Genomic DNA, 26,562 nt, shown 5'->3' on the forward strand with positions numbered 1-26,562 from the left:
TTTTTTTTTATCTTCTACCCAATTTAAATGTGAAGAGTCCTGTCGCCTCTTGGGCTGTTGTTTTGATAGAACAGCAGAGTTCAGAAGGGACCTTGGAGGTCTTCTAGTCCAACCCCCTGCTCAGACAGGAGACTCTTTACCATTCTGGACAAATGGTTGTTAAAACGCTCTAGTGATGGAGCACCCATAACTTCTGAAGGCAAGCCATTGTTTTCCTTGACATGACATTTCTCCTTAGTTCTAGGTTCTCTCCTTGACTAGCTTCCATCTATTGCTTCTTGGCAACAGTACTTAAAGAGGTTGCCATCTTCTTGGCTACTTCTTCTCAGGAAAGTCCACTTGCCACCTTTGTAGTTTTCCAGGAACGCTTAGGAGGGCCCTCGTGAGATCCAGGAGCATTTTTTTTTATAGAAAAGGCAACACTGAAAACTGTTCTCTTATTTCGCAGCTGCCAGTTTTCCATTTAAGATATTGTCGTTACTCTGATCTTATAAGAAAATAGTCAGATGAAATCGAGAGTTGGGAAATTGGCAAGGGAAATTTGCACAGACCATACATGTTCTTTGAGATGACTCCCGGATGGAAAATGGTATCCTCACCACATCCCACCCCCCCCCAAAAACCCGCAAATGCAGAAATAAATTAAATTGACACAAGATGCTGAAAGGCAAAAGGAAGTGAGCAGGAACTAAAGAAAATACTTTACCCTTTTATAAGTCATAAGTTTAAGTCATAAGTTTATTTTGTCAAGCATATATAAGGTAACAGGTAAAAGTATAAACATAATTTGAATACATAAAAAGGGTAAGTAAAAAAGGAATATTAGGACAGGGATGGTAGGCAGGCTGGTGCACTTATGCACGCCCCTTACAGACCTCTTAGGAATGGGGTGAGGTCAACAGTAGACAGTCTAAGGTTAAAGTTTTGGGGGTTTGGGGAAGAGACCACAGAGTCAGGTAGTGCATTCCAGGCATTGACCACTCTGTTATTGAAGTCATATTTTCTGCAATTGAGTTTGGAACGGTTTACCTTGAGTTTGTATCTATTATTTGCTCGTGTATTGTTGTGGTTGAAGCTGAAAGTAGTCACTGTCAGGAAGGACATTGTGGCAGATAATTTTATGTACTTAATTTGATGTTCTTAAAAGTTTTAGAAACTTTGGGGACTGAAAAAGGCAGTGGCTTTAGAGTAAATCAGAAGTGGCTTGGAAAACAGCTTTCCCATTCTAGACTGCGTTGTGATCCCAAATGATTTGAAACAAAAAGAGCCAGAAAGAATTTGCTGACTCGATTTAGCAGAGTTGCAAACAAGGTTATTGGAGACACAGCCCGCATCAATCCTTCTTTAGACCACCTCGATATTGATTGTTTTCAGCTTTTAAGTACCTCCAGTTCCATTCCCTGCAGGGCATCCCTTAATCTGAACATAATTGTGAAGCTCCAGAGTTTAATTGTTTATCTGCCAAACCATGACGTCACAGGTTAAAAAAAAAAAAAAAACTTTCAGAACTTGGCAAAGTGTGTAGATTGTGGAATCAAATGCAGGAGAATGAGCAGCATCTCGGCTCCTGCAAAAATAAAGAGGGAAACAATACCTATTGAAAGTGTGGGTCTGTCTGAAAAGCTCTGTTTTCTTGACAACCTCAAACCTGGGCAAATGTAGGATCCTTCCCTGCTTTTCCAAATTCAGGATTCCGTCAAATGGATGGCAGTTCCTTTGATCGGTGGCAATTGATCAGAGTTATCAAAGAAAGGAGATTCAAGGCAGAATTCTGGTGAAAGACTAGCACAGAAAGGAACTCTGGACTTCTGCAAATGCATTGGTGGAGAACTACCTGCCAAAAATGATTTAATTGGTTTCCCTGCACGTTGCAGTTGGTTGAAGACATGATCTTGGCAGTCTAGTCTAGTGAAAAGGAGGACCAGGGGAGACATGATAGCAGTGTCCCAATATCTGTGGGGCTGCCCCAAAGAAGAGGGGGTCAACCTATTCTCCAAAGCACCTGAAGGCAAGGCAAGAAGCAACTGGGTGGAAACTTATCAAGGAGAGAAGCAACTTAGAACTAAGGAAGAATTTCCTGACAATGAGGACAATTAACCAGTGGAACAGCTTGCCACCAGAAGTGGTGAGTGCTCCATCACTGGGTTTTTTTTAAGCAGAGACTGGACAGGCACTTGTCCAGAATGATATAATGTCTCCTGTTTCAGCAAGGGATTGGACTAGAAGATCTCTTCTAGGTCCCTTCCAACGCTGTAATTCTGTTATATTCTTAGTTTCCAGACTTTTTTTCTCTCTCTCTGCTATTGTTAGGACCATTTCTTCTTTTTTTAATGGAAAGGTGTAGAATTACAGAATAACCCTGTTATTCTGTAATTCTGTTATTCTGCTTCTGCAAATGCATAAACCACCTGCCAAGGATGGTTTAATTGGTTTTCCTGCAATTTACAAATGGTTGAAGAGGTGATTTTAGTGGCACCTTTCAATCCATCATTTGATGCATTTATCTCTCTCTCTCTCTCTCTCTCTCTCTCTCTCTCTCTCTCTCTCTCTCTCTCTCTCTCTCTCTGTGTGTGTGTGTGTGTGTGTGTGTGTGACCCATGTGTTTATATGGAGGAAAGGGAATGAAAAATACATTTCTGCTTCTTTGCTGTTGCTAACATGAAAAAAAAAAAGAATATTCACAAAACTAGATCCAAGGTCCATTGGATCCATTCACAAAACTAGAGCTAAATTCAAGTGCCTCGCCTACATGTTTTGCTTTAAATTCTCTTTCGTCAAACTTGTGTTGACAGATATCTTGGACTTATATGCTCAGGCCTGGTCAATAGGATAATTGAAATTGCAGCCCAAGGAATCTGGAGAGCTGCTGTAGATATTCTGCAAAAAAGATCAATGCTTTTTTTTTTTTTTTTGCTTCTTTGCATTGATATTATTTATCCTTCAATGTAAGATTTAGCTCCTTAGGCAGAGGAAGCCTAGGCTGAATTTACAGGAGCAGCCCTGAGCAACATATGCTACCCTTGTTGTCAGTAGAGGGAGAACAAACATGGATAGAATAATTATTTAATTATTTAAATAATAATTATTTAAAAATAAAGTTAGTGAAGTAAGCAGAGATATTCAGATGAAATCTTCCTTAGAAGAAGAAAACACTACATACAGTTCTACATTGTTCCGCCAGGCCGGGCTATCAATGTAAAGATTTTAATTGGTTTTAAATATGGGATTTAGAATTTGGGGATTTTATAATTAAGCCAATTATTTAATAATTTTAATTATTTTTAAATTTTGTCTGTCTCTGTGCTTTTAATCAGGCTGTACACCGCCCTGAGTCCTTCGGGAGATAATAAATAAATAAAATTATTAGAAATAAAATTAACTAATAAATAAATAAATAAATAATACATTCATTAGAAGTCCTATCCAGCTGGGATAGGGGGAGATATTTATATATATATTATCCTATTCTCTTTAGAATAGAACAACAGGGACCTGGGAGATCTTCTAGTCCAGCCCCCTGCTTAGACAGGAAACCCTCCACCACTTCAGACAAATGGTTATCCAACATCTTCTTAAAAACTTCCAGTGTTGGGGCATTCACAACTTCTGGAGGCAAGTTGTTCCACTGATTAATTGTTCTCACTGTCAGGAAATTTCTCCTTAGTTCTAGGTTGCTTCTCTCCTTGATCAGTTTCCACCCGTTGCTTCTTGTTCTACCCTCAGGGACTTTGGAGAATACGGTAGCTTGACTCCCTCTTCTTTGGGGCAGCCCCTGAAGTATTGGAAGATAGCAATCATGTCACCCTCCGTCCTTCTTTTCATCAAACTAGACATACCCAATTCCAGCAACCGTTCTTCATATGTTTTAGCCTCCAGCTCCTTAATCATCTTCGTTGCTCTTCTCTGCACTCTTTCTATTTGCTATTGTTTTATTTGTTATCGTTTTCTGGACACACTGGTGACATACACACTACATGGTAAGATAGAAAAATGTGGGATAGACAGCATCACCACCAGATGGATTTGCAATTGGTTGGCCAACCGTACTCAACATGTAGTCCTCAATGGAACTACCTCTACATGGAGGGAAGCATGGGGTAGCTCAAGGTTCCCTCTTAGATCCAGGATTCTACAATATCTTCATAAATGATCTAGATGAAGGATAGAAGGGGAACCCATCAAATTTGCAGATGACACCAAGTTGGTAGGAATAGCCAAGACTCCAGAAGATAGACTTAAGTTTAGTTTAGTTTAGTTTATTTGATTTGTATACCGCCCTACTCCCGAAGGACTCAGGGCGGTGAACAGCCAACAATAAAATACATAAATACACAAAATTTAAAAACCCGATAAAATCAAATTAAATTATTTGGCCCAGACAAATTAAAATACCCCAATAATTTAAAAACAGATTAAAATTTACGTATTTAAAAAGGGAAGAGATCAGGCCAAGCCCGCTTGATGGAATAAAAAAGGTCTTCACAGCACGGCGGAAGGAGTGCAGATCCGGGATCCTCCGTATCTCCGGGGGGAGCTCATTCCAGATGGTAGGTGCCCCCACAGAGAAGGCTCTCCCCCTAGGGGCTTAAGATCTAGAAGGACAGACTTGAACACAGGACCCAACAAGATGCAGTTTGGTGGTGAGAAAAGTAAGGTATTACATTTAGGCAAGGAAAACCAACTGCACAGATCTAGAATAGGTAGCACCTGTTTCCACAACAGTAGTCTAGTCTAACAAGGACCAAGGGGTGATATGATAGCCATTTCCCAAAACTTGGAAGAGAAGTGAAGGTCATCTGAAATGGTAAAGGTTCTCCTGCTTGAGCAGGAGACTGGACTGGAAGACCTCCATGGCCCCTTACAGCTCCATTCCTCCTATTCTATTCAACCTACTCTCCAAAGCACCTGAGGGCAGGACAAGAAGTCACAGAAGCTCTTTAAAGAGAGATCCTACCTAGAACTAAGGAAACGTTTCCTGTCATTGAGGACAATTTTATTAATGGAATGGCTTGTCTCCAGAAGTTGTGGGTGCTTCATCCCTGGAAGGTTCTAAGAAGAGATTGGGCAGCCATTTGTCTGGAATTGGTATAGGGTTAACAGATTAACACATCTGGAAGGGACCTTATAGGTCATCTATAAGGTCAAGAGCCTTGATAGTACAGTGGTCTACGCACCCTGTTATTAACACAGCTGCCTGCAATTTACTGCCGGTTCGAATCTCTCCAAGGCTCAAGGTTGACTCAGCCTTCCATCCTTTCTAAGGTAGGTTAAATGAGGACCCAGTTTGTGGGGGCAATAAGCTGACTTTGTATAAAATATACAAAAGGATGAAGGCTATTGCTTAACGCACTGTAAGCCGCCCTGAGTCTCCGGAGAAGGGCAGCATATAAATCAAATTAGAAAAAAAAATCTAGTCCAACCCCCTGCCCAAGTAGCAGACCCTACACCATTTCTGACCGATGGCCATCCAGTCTCTTCTTGAAAGCCTCCAGTGATGAAGCTCCCACAACTTCCGAAGGCAACTTCTGTTCCACTGGTTGATTGTTAGGACCATTTTTTTTTTTTTTTAATGGTAAGGTGTGGAGATGGTGATGGACCTTGAATGCTAAATTCTCTGGATTATCTACATGTTTTCCAGCAAATGGAGGCTGAAGATCATCTTGGTCTCTCTTGCGGATGGCCTGTGGTGGGACTCGGGGGTGACAGTGCACCCCTCCTGGTCCTGTTGGATCAACTTTTGGGATCTCCCTGGAAGGGTTCAGAATTTGTCTCCCTCTTTTGCAGAGGTCCCAATCTTTCCTTAGAGGCAGGCCAAGTCCGTTGATCCCATCCTGGTGAGACTTTTGGAGAGCCGTAAAGACTTGGCTGTTTTCTCAGGCGTTTGGCCAAGAGTTAGTGAGCCCAGCTGGAGGATCAGAAGAGGGGAGGCGTGAGTTATTTATGTCCACCTGAATTATTCGGTGTTCTGCTGCTATAATTTAATTCTGTTATTGTGCAGTTTTTAATGTATTGCAAGCTGCCCAGAGTTGTGGGGGCCAAATGGGCTGCCATATAACTTGTTAGAAAAGAAAGAAACACCGTCCTCAACTCGCCAGCACAATGCAGTGGCAGGGAATCGGTAACTCTTAAGGGAGCTTAGCAGTCGATGATAAAATACCAATCAAAGAGGAAAAACTTGCTTGCTGGAGCCTTAAATCAAAAGCATCCAAAGAGGCTTCAAGGATGGCCATATCTCCCCTTCTCTCTTCATTGGCACCCTGGCAAAAGCTCTGCCAGGCATAGCAGGAGGGGAGGGGAGGGAGGGAGGGAAGCAGGGGGAAAGTGAGAGAGAGAGAGAGAGAGGGAGGGAGGGAAGAAGGGAGAGAGAGAGAGTGGAAGAAGAAGAAGAAGAAGAAGAAGAAGAAGAAGAAGAAGAAGAAGAAGAAGAAGAAGAAGAAGAGGAGGAGGAGGAGGAGGAGGAGGAGGAGGAGGAGGAGGAGGAGGAGGAGGAGGAGGAGGAAAGACAAGGGAGGGAGGGAGGGAAGCAGGGGGAAAGTGAGAGAGAGAGAGAGGGAGGGAGGGAAGAAGGGAGAGAGAGACTGGAAGAAGAAGAGGAAAAGGAAGAAGAAGAGGAGGAGGAGGAGGAGGAGGAGGAGGAGGAAAGACAAGGGAGGGAGGGAGGGAAGCAGGGGGAAAGTGAGAGAGAGAGAGAGGGAGGGAGGGAAGAAGGGAGAGAGAGTGGAAGAAGAAGAGGAAAAGGAAGAAGAAGAAGAAGAAGAAAGAAGGAAAGTCAAGGGAGGGAGGAGTGATAAAAAGAAGAGATGGAGGAAGGAAGGAAGGAAGAAAGAAGGAGGGAAGGAGGAAGGAAAGAGAGGGAAAGATGGAAGGAGAGTTGCAGGGAGGGAGGGAGGGGGAAAGAGAGAGAGAGAGAAAAGAAAAAATGAGGGAATGAGGGAGGGAGGAAGGAAGGAAGGAAAGTAAGTTGCAGGGGGGAGGGAGGAAAGGAGGGGGAAAGAGAGAGAGAGAGAAAAGGGAAGAAAAAAACAAGGGAGGGAGGGAGGAGTGATAAAAAAGGGATGGAGGAAGGAAGGAAGAGGGAGTGAAGGAGAAAGGAAAGAGAGGGAGAAATGGAAGGAAGGAGAGTTGCAGGGAGGGAGGGGGAAGAGAGAGAGAGAAAAGGGAAGAAGAAAAGGAAAGACGAGGGAGGGAGGAAAGAAGGAATGATAGAAAGAAGAGATGGGAAAGGAAGGAAGAAGGAGAGAGATGGAGAAAGGAAAGAGAGGGACAGTTGGAAAGAAGGAAGGAAGGAGAAATAGAAAGAGGGAGGGAGGGGTAGGAGAAAAAGCAAAGAGGAGAGAATCCCCCACATGCCTCAAGAGAAGCGGGGAGGGGGGAGCACCTGGGACCCCCAGGATCTCTGGTGGGGCTGAGTCAGCCTTTCTAGTCCAAAGCTCAGGGTGGGGCTGGCTCAGTTCTTGGATGCTGCTTAGCTTATTTTTAAAAGAAGCTCACCACTGCTGTGTCATGCCTGGCTCTGCCCTCGGCCAGAAACCGATAATCTCTTGCAACGCCTTTGCGGGCTTGTTTGGGAAAAATATTAATAATAATAATAATAATAATAATAATAATAATAATAAGAAGAAGAAGAAGAAGAAGAAGAAGAAGAAGAAGAATAAGAATAAGAATAAGAATAAGAATAAGAATAATAAGAATAATAATTAGAATTAGAATTAGAATTAGAATTAGAATTAGAATTAGAATAATAATTAGAATTAGAATTAGAATTAGAATTAGAATTAAAATAATAAGAATAATAAGAATAAGAATAAGAATAAGAATAGTAATAAGAATAATTAGAATAATTAGAATTAGAATTAGAATAATAATTAGAATTAGAATTAGAATTAGAATTAAAATAATAAGAATAAGAATAAGAATAAGAATAATAAGAATAAGAATAAGAATAAGAATAGTAATAAGAATAATTAGAATAATTAGAATAATAATAATAATAATAATTAGAATAATAATAACAATTAGAATAATAATAAGAAGAAGAATAGTAATAAGAATAATAAGAATAAGAATAAGAATTAGAATAAGAATAATAATGATAATAATAATAATAATAATAATAATAATAATAATAATAATAATAATATAAGAAGAACCCCAATGATTGTAAATCTGTCAAACAGAGATTGTTTTAAGGTAAGGAGAAGCACAGCAGTGAATGGGGGTGGGGGGGGAAATGAGATCAGAGAGGAGGCCTTTAGCCTTGATGGTGTAGAAAGTTAGCACCCAGCCCACTCCTAGAAGAATGAAATATTTCAGGACATATTAAAAAGGCAGAATATTACATTTCCCTAATGGGAGGAATGGAGAAACGTGCTCTTGGAGACAGGAAGCAGCCCCGAAGTCTTTCTTAATAGCCCTGATCGGCAGAGGTCAGCACTTAAGAGAGAAAGAGCTTATGGAAAGAAGCCAAGTATCTAGATAGCTCTATTCATAGGCAAAAATTCCCCTGCAGCAAGGCCTGATCAAAGGTAGGATTAGCCCTCAGCCACAGTAGGAATTGCCCAACGCCCCTTCGTTGCATCAGCAGTCCAAACTTCAACCAAACCTAGCTCAGACAAACATGGCCCCTGCATGGCCCCATAGGAGTCTGAAAACAGCCAATAAAATACATGTTCTTGCACAGGAACAGGAAGCTCAAGTGAAGGTATAACACCCCACACCCCACCCTCAACTCCATCAGGTCAGCTACCCAGAACTCATGTGGTTCTGCTTCATCCTTAAACCATCTTTCCAATCAGTCTCCATGTTTCCAGTGTCTTTCTCCCATCTTGGAACTGAACCCAGATGGATATTTCTTCCCAGAATGAAGCATTAAGATGTTTCTGCTGAGTCAGGATGGAAGGTCCGTTCTCGGCCAGCATCCGGTTTGCACGTCCGGGGATTTGACTGATCTCTTTTGCCAGTGTCAGACTTCGATGCTATCTCATAATAAATGAATTTCCAAACTGCCAATCTTTAAGGAAATCTTCTCTTTAATTGAGCACAGCCACCGGATCATGACTCGATGCGGACAAGACTGACCTTTTGCCCCCCCAATCCCTCCCTTTCCGATCCCCAATTATCTGCTTCTCGTTGGCTATCTTCCAAGTCACTCCACTGACTTCTTGTCTTGTCATTTCACAGGAATGTCTCCCCCCCTCCTCATTTCCACAACGACCGGGCTTCAAAGGGATTTAGCAGGCAAAAGTTCAGGGCTTATCTCTCTCCTCTCTATGCCAGCGGTGAGACGCTGACAGCCAGCATCAAATACCTCAAATACCACAAGATCCTGGACTAAGCGAAGGAATCCAGGGATCAGCGTGGTTGCAGCGGAGAGATTTATTTGCTGAAGTGACGTCCTGTGACTCTTCAAAGAATAAATAAATATCTCATATCGTGGTAGCCGTCAATCATCTGATGCTTTCCAGATGGGTTGGGACTCCTGGGCCCAGAGTCCCCAGCCAGCCCACATTTGAACATGCCCTTGTGTCTTTTTTTATATATATATAATAATTTTTTTTTATTTCTTAAGACAAACAAACATTTAATACATCAATCCTCCCTTCCCTGTGATGCCTCCGTGTTATCTTCTAGGCTTCTTCTCTATCTTCCATGAGTTTCTTCTATCTTCACATTCATCCAAACTATTCTAACATTTCATTTCTAAATCAATATTATACTCATCATTTATACACAATTATAGTATCAATCATTTATATCTCTTTTCCAACCAACTATAAAAATAATTCCATGTTCTGATTCCTCCTTATCTTTAATCATCAAGGTTAATCTATTCATTTCTGCACAATCTAAAATTTTTTTTTTTATTACTTCTTCTTCCAAGGGTGTTTTCTCTGATTTCCAATTTTGAGCATACACAATTCTTGCAGCTGTTATTACTTGTATAATCAAATATACATTTTCCTTACTAATTTTTTTCTGGAAAGATACCCAGTAGGAACAACTCTGGTTTAAATTCAATACGTGGTTGTGTCATTTCTTCCAGCCAGCTTTTTAATCTTGTGCCAATAATTTTTTGCTTCGGGACAAGTCCACTACATATGGTAGTAAGATCCTGGTGTTTGATGACATTTCCAGCATTTCGCTGATTTATCTTTATACATTTTTGCTAACTTCTCCGGTCTATAAAACATCTTATATTGATTTTCCTTATATGCTGTGGACCCTTGTGTCTTGAGGACATATACCATAAAAATGCCGTTTCCTTTGTCTTCTAACCCGCCTTCAAGTAAAATGTGGAAAAATTCAGATCGTAAGATGGGAAGAGCCTCCCAAACTTCCTGCCCAGATCAGGAATTCTCAAACCATTATGGATAAATGGCTGGCCAAGCTTTTTTTTAAAAAAAAAAATCTCCAGGGATGGAGTTCCCGTAACTCCAGGAGACAAGCTGCTTGGTAGTCGGGAAATTTCTAATTCCGAGTTCAGATCTCCCTCTGCAAAACCTCCATTCGTTGGGTTCAATAGTGGTGGGTTAATAATAATAATAATAATAATAATAATAATAATAATAATAATAATAATAATAATAATTTTATTTATATACCGCCCATTCTCCCGAAGGACTCAGCCAGAATTAAAATACAAATACACAAATATACAATATTATAGTTAAATATGATAGGGTTGCTATCGGTTTGCCCCGGATCAGGCAAACTGATAACGGTGGCGGCGGGAGACATGTGCAGATGTTGTGGATTTAATAAGACAAACACAACTTTTAGATTAATCAGAGACAAATTTTATATATTGCGCAATAGGCTCAAGGCTCTGTACATGAAGCGTTGAACAAAGACAGAAATTAGGTACAATGGTTTTATACCCTTCTAGACAAAGGATTCTGTTAATTCAGCAATTCATATGGTCATATACATTTATCATTTTTAATTGACATTTCCTAATTACTGAGTTTCTTTGCAAAACAGTTATAATTCTTTTTGTAGATTACTGAAGCATAGATTCAAATCATCTTCTGACGATGGACAACTTTTAACTCGTGTGGATCCCCTTGACCTAACCAACCTTTAAGCTGTATGTCATTAGAAGGTTCCTTTCTTCTGACAACTTAGAGGCCTCCTAGAGGAACCAAAAGGATTTTGGCTGAGTTTGTACTTTTTCCAACCGGATGCATTGCTTTTTAGAATAGAGTGAATAGAAAGTTATCCAGTGGTCATCTATCAGAGCCTGCTTCATTACATTACATTACAGAAGTGTTGTGGTGCGTATGAGAGCGTGCACAAACCGGTAGTGACGGTTTTTGAAATCTGCCCCTGGGATTGGAAGGAAAATCCATCTAGTTCAATTCGAAGCTGGGAGAAAGTCACTGGAAACAACATGGAGGCTGATTGGAAAGAGGGTTTAATGGTGAACAGAGCCAACAGCAGTCCTAGGTCAGCTGACCCATTGGTATGATGAGTACATGGATTTTTAATCATTTTCAGAGATGCTGCAACGGAGGGGAGATGTCAGCGTTCCAAATTATGATCTCTTTCAGCGCTGACATGAAATGAATGAAAGAGGGAGAAGCTTTGCTTTAATGCTGAGATGAACTTTTATCTAGTTCTCTGCTCTTCAGTAGATAGCGTTACCTGGGTGACAGAGGGAGGGGGGAAATTCCTGTGAAAAGAAAGTGCTTGGGACGAAGAGATGGATCTGCATGGGGGCCAATGAGACATTGGGGTTGAAGAACGGAAAGGGAGGGGTTTGGGAGGAGGTGCCAATCTTGGCTGCATCAGAGTTCAGGCATGTCGTTTTTTCTATTCTTAAATAAAAGAGATTCATTAGAGACTTTGCGTTTGAGAATGAAGTTTATTTAAGATAGCAACGAAACCTGACAGATTTGCAACATAGTGCAACATAGTGAGCTCTGCGTCTTCTGCTCAATGGTAGTGAGTTAATCCTATTGTGTCCTGAAGGTTCATGTGTCCTGTTCTTCTTAACCTCATCACCCTGGAGCTGAAGATCTTTTGTTTTGTAGATGGGCTGGCCCAGTCTTTCTTAATGGGCACAAAATATCTGCTTGGGGGCAGGGGAGGGCAGATATCACACATTGGCGGTTGTGACGCCTATTTTGAGTGACAGGGAGCCGCAGCAGAGGGGTGAAAGAGCCACATGAGGCTCCAGAGCCGCAGGTTGCTGACCCCCTGGGCTAGACCAGGTTGAAAAATTCAAGATGCTGATCGCAGACTAACGATCAAAGGTTCTATGATTCTATTCAGGAAGCCCTCGAAATTACGACAACAATTGAGCCCAAAATTTCCATCGCTAACCAAGACCGTTGTTAAGCGAGCGTTGCCCCATTTTTACCACTTTTCCTGCCACCGTTGTTAAGGGATTCACTGAAGTTTTTAAGAGAGTCACACCGTTGTTAAGTGAATCTGGCTTCCACATGGACTTCGCCTGCCAGAAGGTCGCAAAAGGACGCCAGGACACTGCAACCGTCATAAGTACAAACCAGTTGCTGAGCGTCCGAATTTTGATCACGTGGCCACGGCAACGCAGCAAGGCTCGTAAGCATGAAAAATGGTCATCGGTCTCTTTTTTCAGTGTCGGCGTAACTTCGAACGGTCACTAAACAAATGGTTGTAAATCCAGGCCTCCCTGTAATCCAAGTGGTGCTTTTTACGTGCTCCGCAGAGCATAAATGTTGCCCCTTTGGCTTCTTTTTACAGACAATGACGACAGCGAGTTGGAGCTATCAGCGAGTTGGCGGCATCAACCGGAAGGATTAGACCAGCTCCAACTTCTCACCAAATTCACGAAAAAGGAACTGCAGTCCCTCTATAGAGGCTTCAAGAATGTGAGTAGTTTCTTATCCACCTGCTTCTCCTTTTCTTATTTAGAATAGAATAGAATAGAATAGAATAGAATAGAATAGAATAGAATAGAATAGAATAGAATAGAACAGAACAGAACAGAACCCCATTCCCTCCCCACTCCTGGGGGAAGGATACTGCAAAATCCCCATTCCCTCCCCACTCCTGGGGGAAGGATACTGCAAAATCCCCATTCCCTCCCCACTCCTGGGGGAAGGATACTGCAAAAGCCCCATTTCCTCCCCACTCCTGGGGAAGGATATTGCAAAATCTCCATTCCCTCCCCACTCCTGGGGGAAGGATACTGCAAAAGCCCCATTCCCTCCCCACTCCTGGGGGAAGGATACTGCAAAAGCCCCATTTCCTCCCCACTCCTGGGGGAAGGATACTGCAAAATCCCCATTCCCTCCCCACTCCTGGGGGAAGGATACTGCAAAATCCCCATTTCCTCCCCACTCCTGGGGGGAGGATATTGCAAAATCTCCATTCCCTCCCCACTCCTGGGGAAAGGATATTGCAAAATCTCCATTCCCACCCCACTCTGGGGCCAGCCAGAGGTGGCATTTGCCGGTTCTCCGAACTGCTCAAAATTTCCGCAACCGGTTCTCCAGAACCTGTCAGAACCTGCAAGATTTCACCCGTGCTAGGAACCGTCTGCAAATCCTGCAGTTCTGTCCCAGGCCCTCTTCACAAATTCTCCAGCCTTTGTCCAATGCAGAGGTGGTATTCAGCCGGTTTGGACCGATTCAGGAGAACCGGTAGCGGAAATTCTAAATGGGCCCGCCCCCGCCCACACACCCCGACTCTATGATGTCCTATTTAGGCACGATTTTGAGGCCGGGTGCATGCACATAGGTGGCGCGTGTGCTCACATTTTTGGTGTCGGCGAACCGGTAGTAAATTATGTGAATCCCACTACTGGTTCTATGGATGTGAACCTCCTCATGGTGTCTCCTCAAACTTTCCCCCCAACAATTCGTAGCATCTCCTTCCCGAACAGAAATGATGCGGTTCCAGAAAAACGCTCAGAGGACCTGAGGCTCATTTATCCGCGTCTCAAGATGGTCCCGCTGGCACAGAGATGGGCTGTTGACTTAGCCTGGGCAGGAAGCCAACGGGGAGTTTGTAAGAACTTCCCTCCCTCCCAGGAAACCACCTTCTGCATCATGTATCTTTAATGGCTTTCCTGTAACGCTTGGCTCTTGGCAGCCGCTGTAAAATATGCCACCCAGTCTATAGTCTCTGACTCACTGTCTTGGGGGCAGCCGCAGCCCGGCTCCTCTTGGACCAAATGGCACATCCACAGCCTTCGCTTTCAGACACTTCCAGCTTCCAGCTGCGTGAGCATGCAGAATGCAGAATAACCGAGTTGGAAGGGACCTTCGAGGTCTTCTAGTCCAACCCTGTGCTTCAGCAGGAGACTCTATAGCAGGGGTGTCAAACTCGATTTCATTGAGGGCCGCATCAGGGTTGTGTTTGACCTTGGGGACCCGGTGGGTGTGGCCAGGGTTCTTTCAGAAAGAAAGAAAGAAAGAAAGAAAGAAAGAAAGAGAGAGAGAGAGAGAGAGAGAGAGAGAGAGAGAGAGAGAGAAAGAAAGAAAGAAAGAAAGAAGAAAGAAAGAAAGAAAGAAAGAAAGAAAGAAAGAAAGAAAGAAAGAAAGAAAGAAAGAAAGAAAGAAAGAAAGAAAGAAAGAAAACCCTGAGGGACTCCAAAGGAATTTGCTCCTCTCAGGTGTAACTTGTGTGTCCTTTGTCTTCAGGAATGTCCCAGTGGTCTGGTGAATGAAGACACCTTCAAGCTCATCTATGCCCAATTTTTCCCCCAGGGAGGTGAGTCTGCCACGCATCTCCGTAGCTTTTTATTCAGCCTTTCTCAACTTTGGCCCCTGGAAGACGAGTGGACTTCAACTCCCAGAATTCCCCAGCCAGTCTAGAGAATTAAGAGTTCAACGCTTAACGTTTAACTTAGGAGTCGGTTAGGTGAACCGCTGGAGTTGTTGAGTGAGTAACATGGTTGTTAAGTGAATCTGGCCTCCCAGTTGACTTTGCTTGTCAGAAGGTCGCAAATGGGGATGAGATGACCCTGGGACATTGCAACCGTCATAAGTACATGCCAGTTGCCAAGAGTCCAACTTTTGATCATGTGACCAAGGGGAGACAGCAATGGTCATAGGTGTGAAAAGTGGTCATAAGTCACTTTTTTCAGTGCCGTCGTAACTTTGAACAATCACTAAATGAATGGCTGTTTGTTGAGACCTACCTGTAATGAAGTCATCCTTGAGACAAGCTTGACATCCTGTGATTTTTACGCACCTGTTATGGATCCTTTCCTTGACAACAGAACCAAAATGGTTGCCCACCGTTCTTTCTGGGACGGTGTTTGGTTCCCAGCATAGCTTCCATCTCTTGGTCTGCTCAGTTTGGAGGCCAAAAGTGGGGTGGCAAAGACTTTGGGGAGCATGATATCCAATCCGCGCTCAGCCTACAGAACCTTATTTCAATGTCAATCTATCCATCTCTGCACAATCCAATATTTTCCTAATTATATTTTCATCTGGTGGGGTGTCCTCATTTTTCCAATATTGTACAAATACAATTCTCGCTGCTCTCGATACGCGTAGCATTAAATACCGTATATAGTTCCTTTCTGGTATTATCACCTAACAAAAATATCTCTGGCTTTAAATCTATGTGTTGCTTAGTCATCTTTTCCAGCCCTGTGTGTATTTTCATCCAATATTTTCTTGCTTTCATACATGCCCACCACATATGATAATAGGTACCTGGAGTCGGATTACATTTCCAACATTTCGCAGACATGTTGTTAAAACATTTTTGCTAAACTTGCCAGTGGCAGATGCCGCCTATAAAACATTTGATAAACATTTTATTTCATTCTCTCGTCTCCGATGGTAACAATGAGGTATCTCCAAGGGAGTCCCAGGGAAGAATCCTACAGGGCACAAGGAAGACTCTTCAGGCTGGTATCTCATCTGTTTCTGCCCTTTCCTTTGCAGATGCCAGCATGTATGCCCACTTCCTGTTCAACGCTTTCGATCTGGACCGGAGCGGAGCCATTCGATTTGAAGTAAGGTGAATTTTCTGTATTTTGGAAGGTTCTAGGGAAACAAGGCAGTTATATCCTGAAAAGAACTGAGGGCACTTGGAAATGCCTCTCTGCCCCGTGCAGTAGATCAACGACATTTGGGGATGCTGCTAAAGCTGTGGAGGCAGCAATTTCAGATGTACAAGGTTGCCCTTGTAAATCCTCCTGGTTGTCCTGAAGCCGTGAGGTAACTTGATAAATAAAGCAATTATGTCCGTTGAAAAATCACAGGTAATAATTGTGCACCGATTCGTTGCAGCCTTTTGGACAGAGGCGCGTCCAACCAAATCTGGATCGGAGCAACAGGAACACGAAATTCTGAATCCAAAATTAGAAGCCAAGAAAATCACATTAATATGAAAGGAAGCGATCTGTGAGGCATCGCTTGCTCTTTAATGTCTCAACTGTCCCTCAGTCTCCGCAGCTTTATAAGACGGGTGTGGACTCCAGTTCCCAGAATTTCCCAGTTTGCCGACTGGGGAATTCTGGGATTCGAAGTCCACGTGTCTTAAAATTGGTTTAAAATATGTTATCTTGAAAAAACAGATTGGGAGTAGTAGAAATTTCTCTCCTGAGGTGAAAGGGGCATTTTTAGTGAGGCCGGTCTTTGGAAGGGAGGCCACAAGGAACACCACTAAGGCCGTAAACTAAGCTTGCAATGCTAGAGTCAGTGGTGGGATTCAAATAATTTAATAACTGGTCCTCTACCCTAATGACCAGCTGGGTAGGCGTGGCCCTTATCTAATTCTGGGTTTTATTTAATTGACCAAACTAAGTAACAATTTTAATTAGCAATTTTATGATGTTTGTGTGTCTATATTTTTCTTGACTGTACACCGCCTTGAGTCCTACGGGAGAAAGGCGGTATAGAAATATAATAAATAAATAATAATAAATAAATAAATGTGACCGTGTGGGCATGGCCAACCCAACGTCACTCAGGTCGATGGGCACTTCGCCTTAGCTGTTACAATGTAATAAGGGCTAACCGGAGAGGCAGTTTCTGTAAGCAGGGCAATAAAGATGAGGCTAGAAACAACTCCAGAATGTTTCCTTCCTGCCTTCCTTACAGGATTAGCTCTGTAAAGTGGAAAAAAAAACAAAAAAGATTTCTTCCAACAACCGGTTCTCTGAACTGCTTAGAAAGTTAACGACCGGTTCTCCCGAATAGGTGCGAACTGGCTGAATCCCACCACCGGCTAGAGTTATTGTGAGTTGGACGGCTATATAAATTTGCTTAATAAAAGTAAATAAATCAACCGAAGAGTCAAAAAAGTGGAATTTTCTTTGGAAGAAAATTATGGCAGATCCCTCCTATATTTCTTCCAATAAAGTTATGGAGGTATGTCCGTGTCCTCAATTGGAGTGGAGCATGATTTAATTAATTAATTAATTAATTGTCAACAAGTGCAAGGAAACACGTATCAGTAGAGACACGGAGGCATGAAAATTGGCACAAATAAATGGATATAAATAAGCAAAACATAGCCATAAACACATAAACTGAGTACATATAAATGGGGACAGTATGACAGGGACGGTAGGCACGCTGGTGCACTTATGCACGCCCCCTAAATTAATGATTTAATTTAATTCCCTTTTTTCTATAGAAAAAAAGACTGTCAGGCCCAGTCCAAAAACAACGCAGAGCCATCCAGTTCCTTATTTGCTTACTTGCAAAGAGACAGAATCTTGCCAGACTAAAGCTGAATTTACTCTAGCCTTAACGGATAGAACCTGGGAGATTCTAGGGAAGGGTCGGTCCTTGATGCTCTCTGAGCTTGCTTGCACTTGGCTCCTAATAAAACTGTGCTTTTCTCAAGGAACGAGGTCCGAGGATCATTTCCACTTAGAGATGTAAGCCTTGGCGGGCCTGGCACCGAGTGTGCCCTCTTGCCAGGCTCACAGGCTGTGACTGATATATCTCTCCCTCTCTCTGTGTTATTGTCTCGAACAGGATTTTGTCATCGGCCTCTCCGTTCTGCTGCGTGGCACAGTGCATGAGAAACTCAGCTGGGCTTTTAACTTCTACGACATCAAGAAGAACGGATACATCACCAAGGAGGTACTCACTCAATCCTATTTCGATACCCAAAGGCCAAGGGACAATTGCACCGCCCCTAACCCTGCGGCCCCTTTACAGGTAGCCCTTGTCTAAAAACCACAATTTGGCACCTGATTTTCCTTTGCTAAGCAAAGAAATTGTTAAATATGAGCCGAGGTGGCGCAGTGGTTTAGACTGCAGTACTGCAGCTACTTCAGCTGACTGCTAGTTCAGCAGATCAGCGGATCAAATCTCACCGGCTCAAGGTTGACTCAGCCTTCCATCCTTCCGAGGTGGGTAAAATGAGGACCCAGATTGTTAGGGGGCAATATGCTATTTTGTATACTGTCTTTGGTGTAAGCCGCCCAGGATCCTTGGAGAGTGGGCGGCATAGAAATATGACTAATAAATTAAATAAATAAAAAATAAAATAAATGAGTGGTGGCAGATTTTATAATCTTTTTTTTTTTTTGGCCACAGTTATTTAGCGAATCGCTGCAGCTGCTAAGCTAACAGGGCTTCCTCCGTTGAGTTTGATTGTCGAAAGCTGGCTGGGAAGGTCACCAATAGAATAGAATAGAATAGAATAGAATAGAATAGAATAGAATAGAATAGAATAGAATAGAATAGAATAGAATTCTTTATTGGCCAAGTATGATTGGACACACAAGGAATTTGTCTTGGTGCATACGCTCTCAGTGTACATACGCTTATCTAATGCTCCCACCCACCCTTTTTCAGAGTCTCACTTTCTGCAAAGCTCCTTTTAGTTTTTCATTTATATATCTTTAATATCTTCTAGCTTTTTTAATTAAGGTTTTTATTTTTTATCTGGATGCCGACAGCCAGCTTAACCCACTGGGGCTGCTACACGGCTGAGCTTTGAGAAATTCTATTTGTTCTTATTTATTTTTTGTTTTCGGGGGAACAAATTATTTTTATTTTTAAACAGACAATTCATCATTAATCAATCAGTGTATTATTATTATTATTATTATTATTATTATTATTATTATTATTTAATCTTTAGTGAGATTCACAGCCTTTGAGGCTGGTTAATAGCTCAGCAGTTCGAGTCCTAACCAAGGACCTAGGAACTGTTAAGGCATCGTCGGAGGATGTAAGCTGTTCCGAGTAAGGTGGTTTTTTGTAGAGTCAAAATGTTCAAGTCCGGTAAATTTAGAATTTCTAAATAGCGGGGTAGCCCTTTGGGTATTGCTCCAAGGGCTCCAATTACAATCGGGACAACACACGATTTCTTTTTCCACAGTCGCTCAACTTCAATTTGCAAGCCCCGGTACTTTGTGATTTTTTCTTGCTGCTTATCTTCAATCCGTGCATCACCAGGTATTGCAATGTCAATGAACCATACTTTTTCCTTTTCAACTATTGTTATGTCAGGTGTGTTGTGGACCAAGTGCCTGTCAGTCTGAATCCTGAAGTCCCACAAGATCTTGAGTTTCTCATTCTCTAAAACTTTCTCAACCTGATGTTCCCAGTGGTTTTTGCTGTTCTCAAATCCAAACTACTACTACTACTACTACTACTACTACTTCTTCTCCTTCTCCTTCTCCTTCTCCTTCTCCTCCTCCTCCTCCTCCTCCTCCTCCTCCTCCTCCTCCTCCTCCTCCTCCTCCTCCTCCTCCTCCTCCTCCTCCTTCTTCTTCTTCTTCTTCTTCTTCTTCTTCTTCTTCTTCTTCTTCTTCTTCTTCTTCTTCTTCTTCTTCTTCTTCTTCTTCTTCCAATTTATATGCCGCCTTTCTCCAGAGACTTCTGGGTACAAAAATATTTTGTGTCATCATATTCAACATTTTCTTAGTACATATTTATCTTTCCTCTCACATTTAAATTTCTTATGAACAAACTCTCTCTTTATGTTATGGCCTATCACGGATAAGTTCTGTTGCTGAAACTGAAAAATATTTAGGAGCTGTTTGATTGATTCTCAAACGCCAACTGGCAGTCCATTGTTCAATTTAGTGGCTGACTGGACACTAAAGGCTTCATTTTTAGGTTTCACTCCAACCCCCCCACCCCCCCTGAGCAACTCCGTAATTGACAAGGCGATTTGAAAAAGAAGCAATGGATGGAACCTACTCAGTGAGAGAACCAACCTAGAAATGAGAAATTTCTTCAAAGTTTTAGAACAATTAACCAACGGAACAGCTTGCCTCCAGTCGGGGTGCTCCAACACTGGAGATTTTTAAGAAGAAGAGATTGGACAGCCAATTATCTGAAATGTTATCGGGGTCTCCCGCCTGAGCAGGGGGTTGGACTAGCTGACCTCCAAGGTCCCTTCCAACTCTGTTATTCTGTTACGTTGATGTGCTGCCGTCAAAGCTTTCTTCTCCTTGTTTGGCAGGAGATGCTGGACATCATGAAATCCATCTATGACATGATGGGCCGCTACACCTACCCCATCCTGCGGGAAGATGCTCCTTTCGAACACATGGAAAAGTTCTTCCAGGTAAAATGAAAGAAATGGACTCAGTCCATCGTCAGAAAACGTTCCAACTGACGAACCCAACCAAAACAAGCACGCTTCGAGGCCTTCCAATCTCTGAATTGGCAAAACTTTATTGAGTACATCATTTCGGCACCGATGAAGGCAAAACCAGCTCTACCTAATTCCCGCCCGAACCCACCTAATGACTAGCGGCTCCGTGGAGTTGCTTTCCTCATCCCGACCTTTCCATCTCCCAGAATTCCCAGGCCCAGCCATCGCAGAGGATTGTGGGAGCTGGAATCGACACAAATGGCCTAGTTAATTGATTTTATTCTTAAATTTATTTGCTGCGCATCTTGCTGTGAGGCTGACTTAACTGGGTGGGTGTGGCCAACTTTTTTTTTTTTTACTTTTAAAAGCATTTTTTCTACAACCTCTTTAGCTGAAGAAGTTGTAAAAAAAAATGCTTTTAAAAGCCTCTGACGATCCCTGCTGAGTTGCCCGATTGTCAGAGGCTTTTGTTTTCTTTTAAAAGCATTTTTTTTTGCTTTTAAAAGAAAAAAAAAAGCCTCTGACGATGAAGCAACTCAACTGGGATCGTCAGAGGCTTTTAAAGGCATTTTTTTTTCCTACAACCTCTTCGGCCGAAGAGGTTGTAGAAAAAAATGCTTTTAAAAGCCTCTGACGATCCCAGTTGATCCGCAGGATCATCAGAAGCTTTTTTTTTTTACTTTTAAAAGCATTTTTTCAGCTGAAGAAAAAATGCTTTTAAAAGTAAAAAATAAAGCCTCTGATGATCGTGTGGCTCAGCTGGGCATGCCGGGGGGGTGGGGGAGCAGGGATTTTTGCTACCGGTTCTCCGAACCACCCGCCGCCATCACTACTGGATCGGGCAATCCGGTCCGAACCGGGAGCATTTCACCCCAGCTTCAAGTGCAGGAATGGAACAGCCAAGAACAATTAGATGGTATTTTCCAAAATTGGCAAGATATGTGGACTTCAACTCCCAGAATTCCCCATAACTGGCTGGGGAATGCTGGGATTTGGAGTCCATATATCTTAAAGTTGCCAAGGTTGGGAAACGCTGCCGTAGGAAGCCTAACCAGACCTCAGGAGTGAGGGGAGATCTATCCAGATGGGGGTCCAATGGGGATGGCATCCTCTTTTTGGAACTAAGACCCAGGGCATCCTCGGATGGGCACCTTCCACTCAAAAATGTGACGTTTCGTCTTGCAGAAAATGGACAAGAACCAGGACGGCATAGTCACCATTGAAGAGTTCTTAGAGACGTGTCAAAAGGTGAGTCCAGCCGAATTCTTTAACTCAGAATAGGTGGGTTTTTTTTTTTAAGTTGGAAACTACACTGATGTTGTTGTCGGTGACACAACCTGCGACACATTATTTAAACTCTTTTTTCTTTTGTTCCTCATGTGGCCATTGAAGAGCCCTTGTTCATCCCCATCTCAACTGTTACATGATCTAGAGTTTTCCCAGCAGCGGGCAATTCTTATTTTAGCTGCTTAAAGTGAAGCAGATAATAATAAGTCGCTTATTTTTACATTTGGGAGTCGGTCCTATAAATAAACGCAGCGAACCTGGCTCTAAGCAGCCTCGTCTGAGGACAGAAGATCTAATTCCGCTCTCCCCGCGTGCTGCCTGCAATTTGGCCTCCTCCGGATTGTACGGGTGATTCTCGACTCACGACCGGCCGAAACGACGGTTTGAAGTTACGGCAGACTTTTTAAAAAATGTTTTTATGATCCGTCCTTGCAGTTCCAATTGCCATAACTTGCCTTTATGACTGGTTTATTTATTTTTATTTATTTATTATTTTTTATTTGATTTATATGCCGCCCTTCTCCGGAGACTCAGGGCGGCTTACAATGCGTTAAGCAATAGCCTTCATACTTTTGTATATTTTATACAAAGTCAGCTTATTGCCCCCACAAACTGGGTCCTCATTTAACCTACCTTAGAAAGGATGGAAGGCTGAGTCAACCTTGAGCCTTGGAGAGATTCGAACCAGCAGTAAATTGCAGGCAGCTGTGTTAATAACAGGGTGCTTAGACCACTGTACTATCAAGGCTCTGCAGTCATATGACTGTGAATTGGGATGCGCAAAGCGTCCATGATGACATCCGGGCGTGTGGGTGGAGCCTCTCTCCACCGCCACTACTACTTCACCCGAACTGTGGCAAACTGGTAGAAACCCACCACAGATGTGATTAATTTTGGGACTGGGGTGACTCGTTTTACCATCATTTACCACCACCTGGTCATGTGGTGCTTCAACTTATGATCTCAATGACTTAGGGCCAAAATTCTGGGTTCCCTTATGGTCGTAAGTCGAGGACTAAGTTCTGCAAAGACCAAAAGGAAAGCTATGTCAAGGCTACAAGGGAATAACCAGAAGCACAGTGGGTCACTTCCATGAGGTCGATGAATGCTCTGGGCTCTACCATATGCTTCCACCTTTGCCTATTTTTTCATGCAGCCAATGATGGGATTCAGCCGGTTTGCACTGGTAGCCAACTTTTTGTGCAGTTCGGCGAACCGGCTGAATAACATGCCTCGCCACTTCCGGCCCCACCCCTCCTCTCCCAGCCCCTCCTCTCCAGTGGGCATGACAAGGAGTGGCTGGGAGGGGAGGGGCGAGATGGGACCGGGCGTGGTGGCGAGGAGAGGCGTGGTGAGGTGAGGTGCCCCTCGATGTGAGGTGACGTCGAGTTGGCCATGCACTTTATTTATTTATTTATTTATTTATTTATTTATTTATTTATTTATTTATTTTATTCGATTTCTATACCGCCCTACTCCCGAAGGACTCAGGGCAGTGCACAGCCAGACAATAAAACACATCCATACAAAATTTAAAAGTAGAATAAAATCAAATTAAATAGTTTTGGCTCCGACAAATTTAAAACCCCGAACTGTTTAAAACCAATTTTAAAATTGAATGTATAAAATACTGAAAGTTATTTAAAAATTGAAAATCTTTTATGAAAGAGGGAGAAAATTAGGCCAGGCCCGCCTGGTGAAATAATAAGGTCTTTAAAGCGCGGCGGAAGGTGCGCAGATCCGGGATCCTCCGTATCTCTGGGGGGAGCTTGTTCCAGATAGTAGGTGCCTCCACAGAGAAGGTTATTATTATTTATTGGATTTGTATGCAACATCCAGTCACATGACCTACCCAGCCGGTCATTAGGGTAGAGAACCAGTTGTTAAATTACTTGATCCCACCACATTAAACCATTTAATGATTGTTCAAAATCAGAACAGTTTGGCGCGCATGCCAGAAAGGGAGACAGGATAGCAGTCTTCCAATATCTCAGGGGCTGCCCCAAAGAAGAGGGAGTCAAGCTCTTCTCCAAAGCACCCGAGGGCAGGACAAGAAGCAACGGGTGGAAACTAACCAAGGAGAGAAACAACCTAGAACTAAGAGGAAATTTCCTGACAGTGAGAACAATTAATCAGTGGAACAACTTGCCTCCAGAAGTTGTGAATGCTCCTGTGAAGTTTCCGAAAGATACCCTAATTAATTCATGAACCATGAGCCAAACTTCAAAAGAAATACAGTCATTTATTAGGAGCACCATTTCGGCAATATTCAGATGCAGTTAGAACTAATCCCACGTAGATTTACGTTCCCCTATGACCCTGTCTCTCCCCCTCCTCTCTGGCCATGTCATAAATCACATTCTCCAATGAACCACTTTGGCTGGCTGTGAAATCCATCACCCTCCTTCTGATTGCGGTCAGGAAGAATGTATGGAATGCACTTCAGTTAGGGAAATCAATCAGCTCTATCAGTTCTCCCTCCCTCCTGCTCATGGCAACTTGAAAGCTTTGCAAGTTGACAGCTCCAACACTGGAAGCTTTTAAGAAGAGGTTGGATAACCATTTGTCTGAAGTGGTGTAGGGTTTCCTGCCTGAGCAGGGGGTTGGACTAGAAGACCTCCAAGGTCCCTTCCAACTCTGTTATTCTATTCTAATGGGCACAAAATATCTGTTGGGGCTATTAAGAAAGACGGAGTCTACTTTCTGTCTTTAAGAGCATGTATCTCCATTTCTCCCTTTGGGGAAATATAATATTTTGCCTCTTTTAATATCCCCCAAAATATCTCATTCTTCTGGGGAAGGGGTGGGCTTCCCACAATAGGAAATTGTTCTAAAGCTGTAAGCCCAAAGGGATCTGAACTTATTTATTTATTTATTATTTATTTATTAATCAAATTTCTATACTGCCCTACTCCCAAAGGACTCAGGGCGGTGAACAGCCCAGATAAAATACAGATAATACAAATATTAAAAATCCCTTAAAATTATTAAATATTTTGGCCGAAACACAGATTAAAACACCCACTTTATAAAATCACGAATTAAAAACTTTAACACGAATTAAAAACTTTAACTATTAACTTCTGTTCTTGTCTTTATGTTTCTTTTCTCTTTTTGTCCTCTCCGGCTTCTTTAAGGACGAGAACATCATGAATTCCATGCAGCTGTTTGAAAATGTCATTTAGGATGCTCAGGTTCCCGTCTGGTTTTTTTTTGTTTTTTTTGTTTCCTGACCCACTTGCCTCCTTGACCTGCACTTACGTCGTAGACGGAGCCCTCCGTCTTTCTTGTGAAGCACACGTCTTTCGGAGAAACACCGACCAACCAAAAAACTCTTTTTTATAATCTTTAACGGCGGAAATCGGGGTGAAGACGCAAGGCATGCGGCTTGCTTACAAAAAAACTTCTTGGATTCTCAGGACGGAAGCATTGAGGAAGAGGAGGGAAGGAGGGAGGGAAAGGGCTTGGGGGCCTGGTGGTGGGGAGGGGGTCTCCGGGACATGTTTTGGCATGTCGACTTGGCTCAGGGAGAGAGATTTCCAGCAGTAAGGCAGGGGATTATTTTTTTTTTTAAAAGAAAAACACACATTAAAAGATTGTCCTGCTCCTCATTTATTGAACTGTAATCCTCAAACACTCAAACCTTTCATGACTTGAAGAAAAATAATTAAAAATTTCCTTTACAAGGTTTGGTTTATGGGAACTTCTGTTTCTTCAGTGGATTTCTCCAGAATTTGGGCTGAATGTCGGAGAGGAGGTGTGGCGCTTTTGCAAGACCTGTTAGGGGAGAACTTCTGGTGGTCCCAGAGAACTACCACCTGTAGTTGGTTGTAGGTCTAGCTCTCCCTTTCAGCCGAGAAGAAGGCTGGACTGCTCCCAGAGGACCATTGGGTTCTCCCCAGGTGAACAAGCCAACTGCCTTTCACCTAGGTGCACTGGGCAAGCTCCACCTGGGTTGAGTTTTTGCTACAGCTTGTAAGATCTCCAAGAAGCCTCCTGTGACAGACACTCCTAGCAAAAAAAAAAAAAAAATCATTAATCACAATCAATGGAAGAAACTGAATTGGCCTAGAGGCTCACGATCAGGAGGCTGTGAGTTCAATCCTAGGTAGAGGCAGATATTTCTCTCTCTCTGGGCACAATGATGTTGTGGAATAATGAGACCAACGCAACATTTCTAGGTTAGTCAGAGACAGTGTATTGCGCAATAGGTTCAGAGCCAGTTTTGTACATGAAGCTTTGAACAACTTTATGATCCTGAGACCCCAGTTTTATACATTTTCAAACAAAGGATTCTGTTAACTCAGCAGTTTATATGGTCATATACATTTGTTATATTTAATTGACATTTAAACGACATAACTCATGTGGATACCCTTGACCTAACCAACCTCCAAGCTGTATGTCATTAGAATGTTCCTTTCTTCTGACAACTTAGAGGCCTCCTAAAAGTATCAAAAGGATTTTGGCTGAGTTTGTAATTCTTCCAACCGGGTGCATTTCCTGCCTTTAGAATAGAGTGAATAGAAAGTTATCCAGTGGTCATCTATCTGAGCCCGCTTCATTTACATTAATGAGAATATACCTGCCGAACAAAACTCCGCATTGGTGACAGGAAAGGTATCTGGCCAGTAAATTGCCCCAAGGGATTATGGGGTCATTAAATGACAAAGAAGAAGAAGAATAGAAGCAAGTAGTGATTGATCTACAAAAAAACTCTGCAGAGATCACCCCAAGACCCAGGGGTGAAATCGAGCA

At 42.6% G+C, this 26,562-nt stretch overlaps 1 protein-coding gene across 3 annotated transcripts in view; it reads left to right on the forward strand.

Annotated features, from left to right (window-relative positions):
• The window catches only part of KCNIP3 (potassium voltage-gated channel interacting protein 3), a 68,104-nt gene extending 42,610 nt beyond the window's left edge, over positions 1-25,494 (forward strand). For all 3 annotated transcript variants that reach the window (XM_087875785.1, XM_087875784.1, XM_087875786.1), the window contains 7 exons: positions 12,727-12,854; positions 14,631-14,700; positions 15,888-15,958; positions 17,934-18,041; positions 20,383-20,487; positions 21,703-21,765; positions 24,942-25,494. In XM_087875785.1, coding sequence (XP_087731911.1) covers positions 12,727-12,854; positions 14,631-14,700; positions 15,888-15,958; positions 17,934-18,041; positions 20,383-20,487; positions 21,703-21,765; positions 24,942-24,989 — 593 coding nt within the window. In that variant the 3' untranslated portion in view covers positions 24,990-25,494. The remainder of the gene's footprint in view (positions 1-12,726; positions 12,855-14,630; positions 14,701-15,887; positions 15,959-17,933; positions 18,042-20,382; positions 20,488-21,702; positions 21,766-24,941) is intronic.
• Positions 25,495-26,562: the final 1,068 nt, after the last annotated feature.

Source organism: Pantherophis guttatus, chromosome 9 (genome assembly GCF_059756535.1).
Source record: "Pantherophis guttatus breed Tessera chromosome 9, ASM5975653v1, whole genome shotgun sequence".
Taxonomy (NCBI): domain Eukaryota; kingdom Metazoa; phylum Chordata; class Lepidosauria; order Squamata; family Colubridae; genus Pantherophis; species Pantherophis guttatus.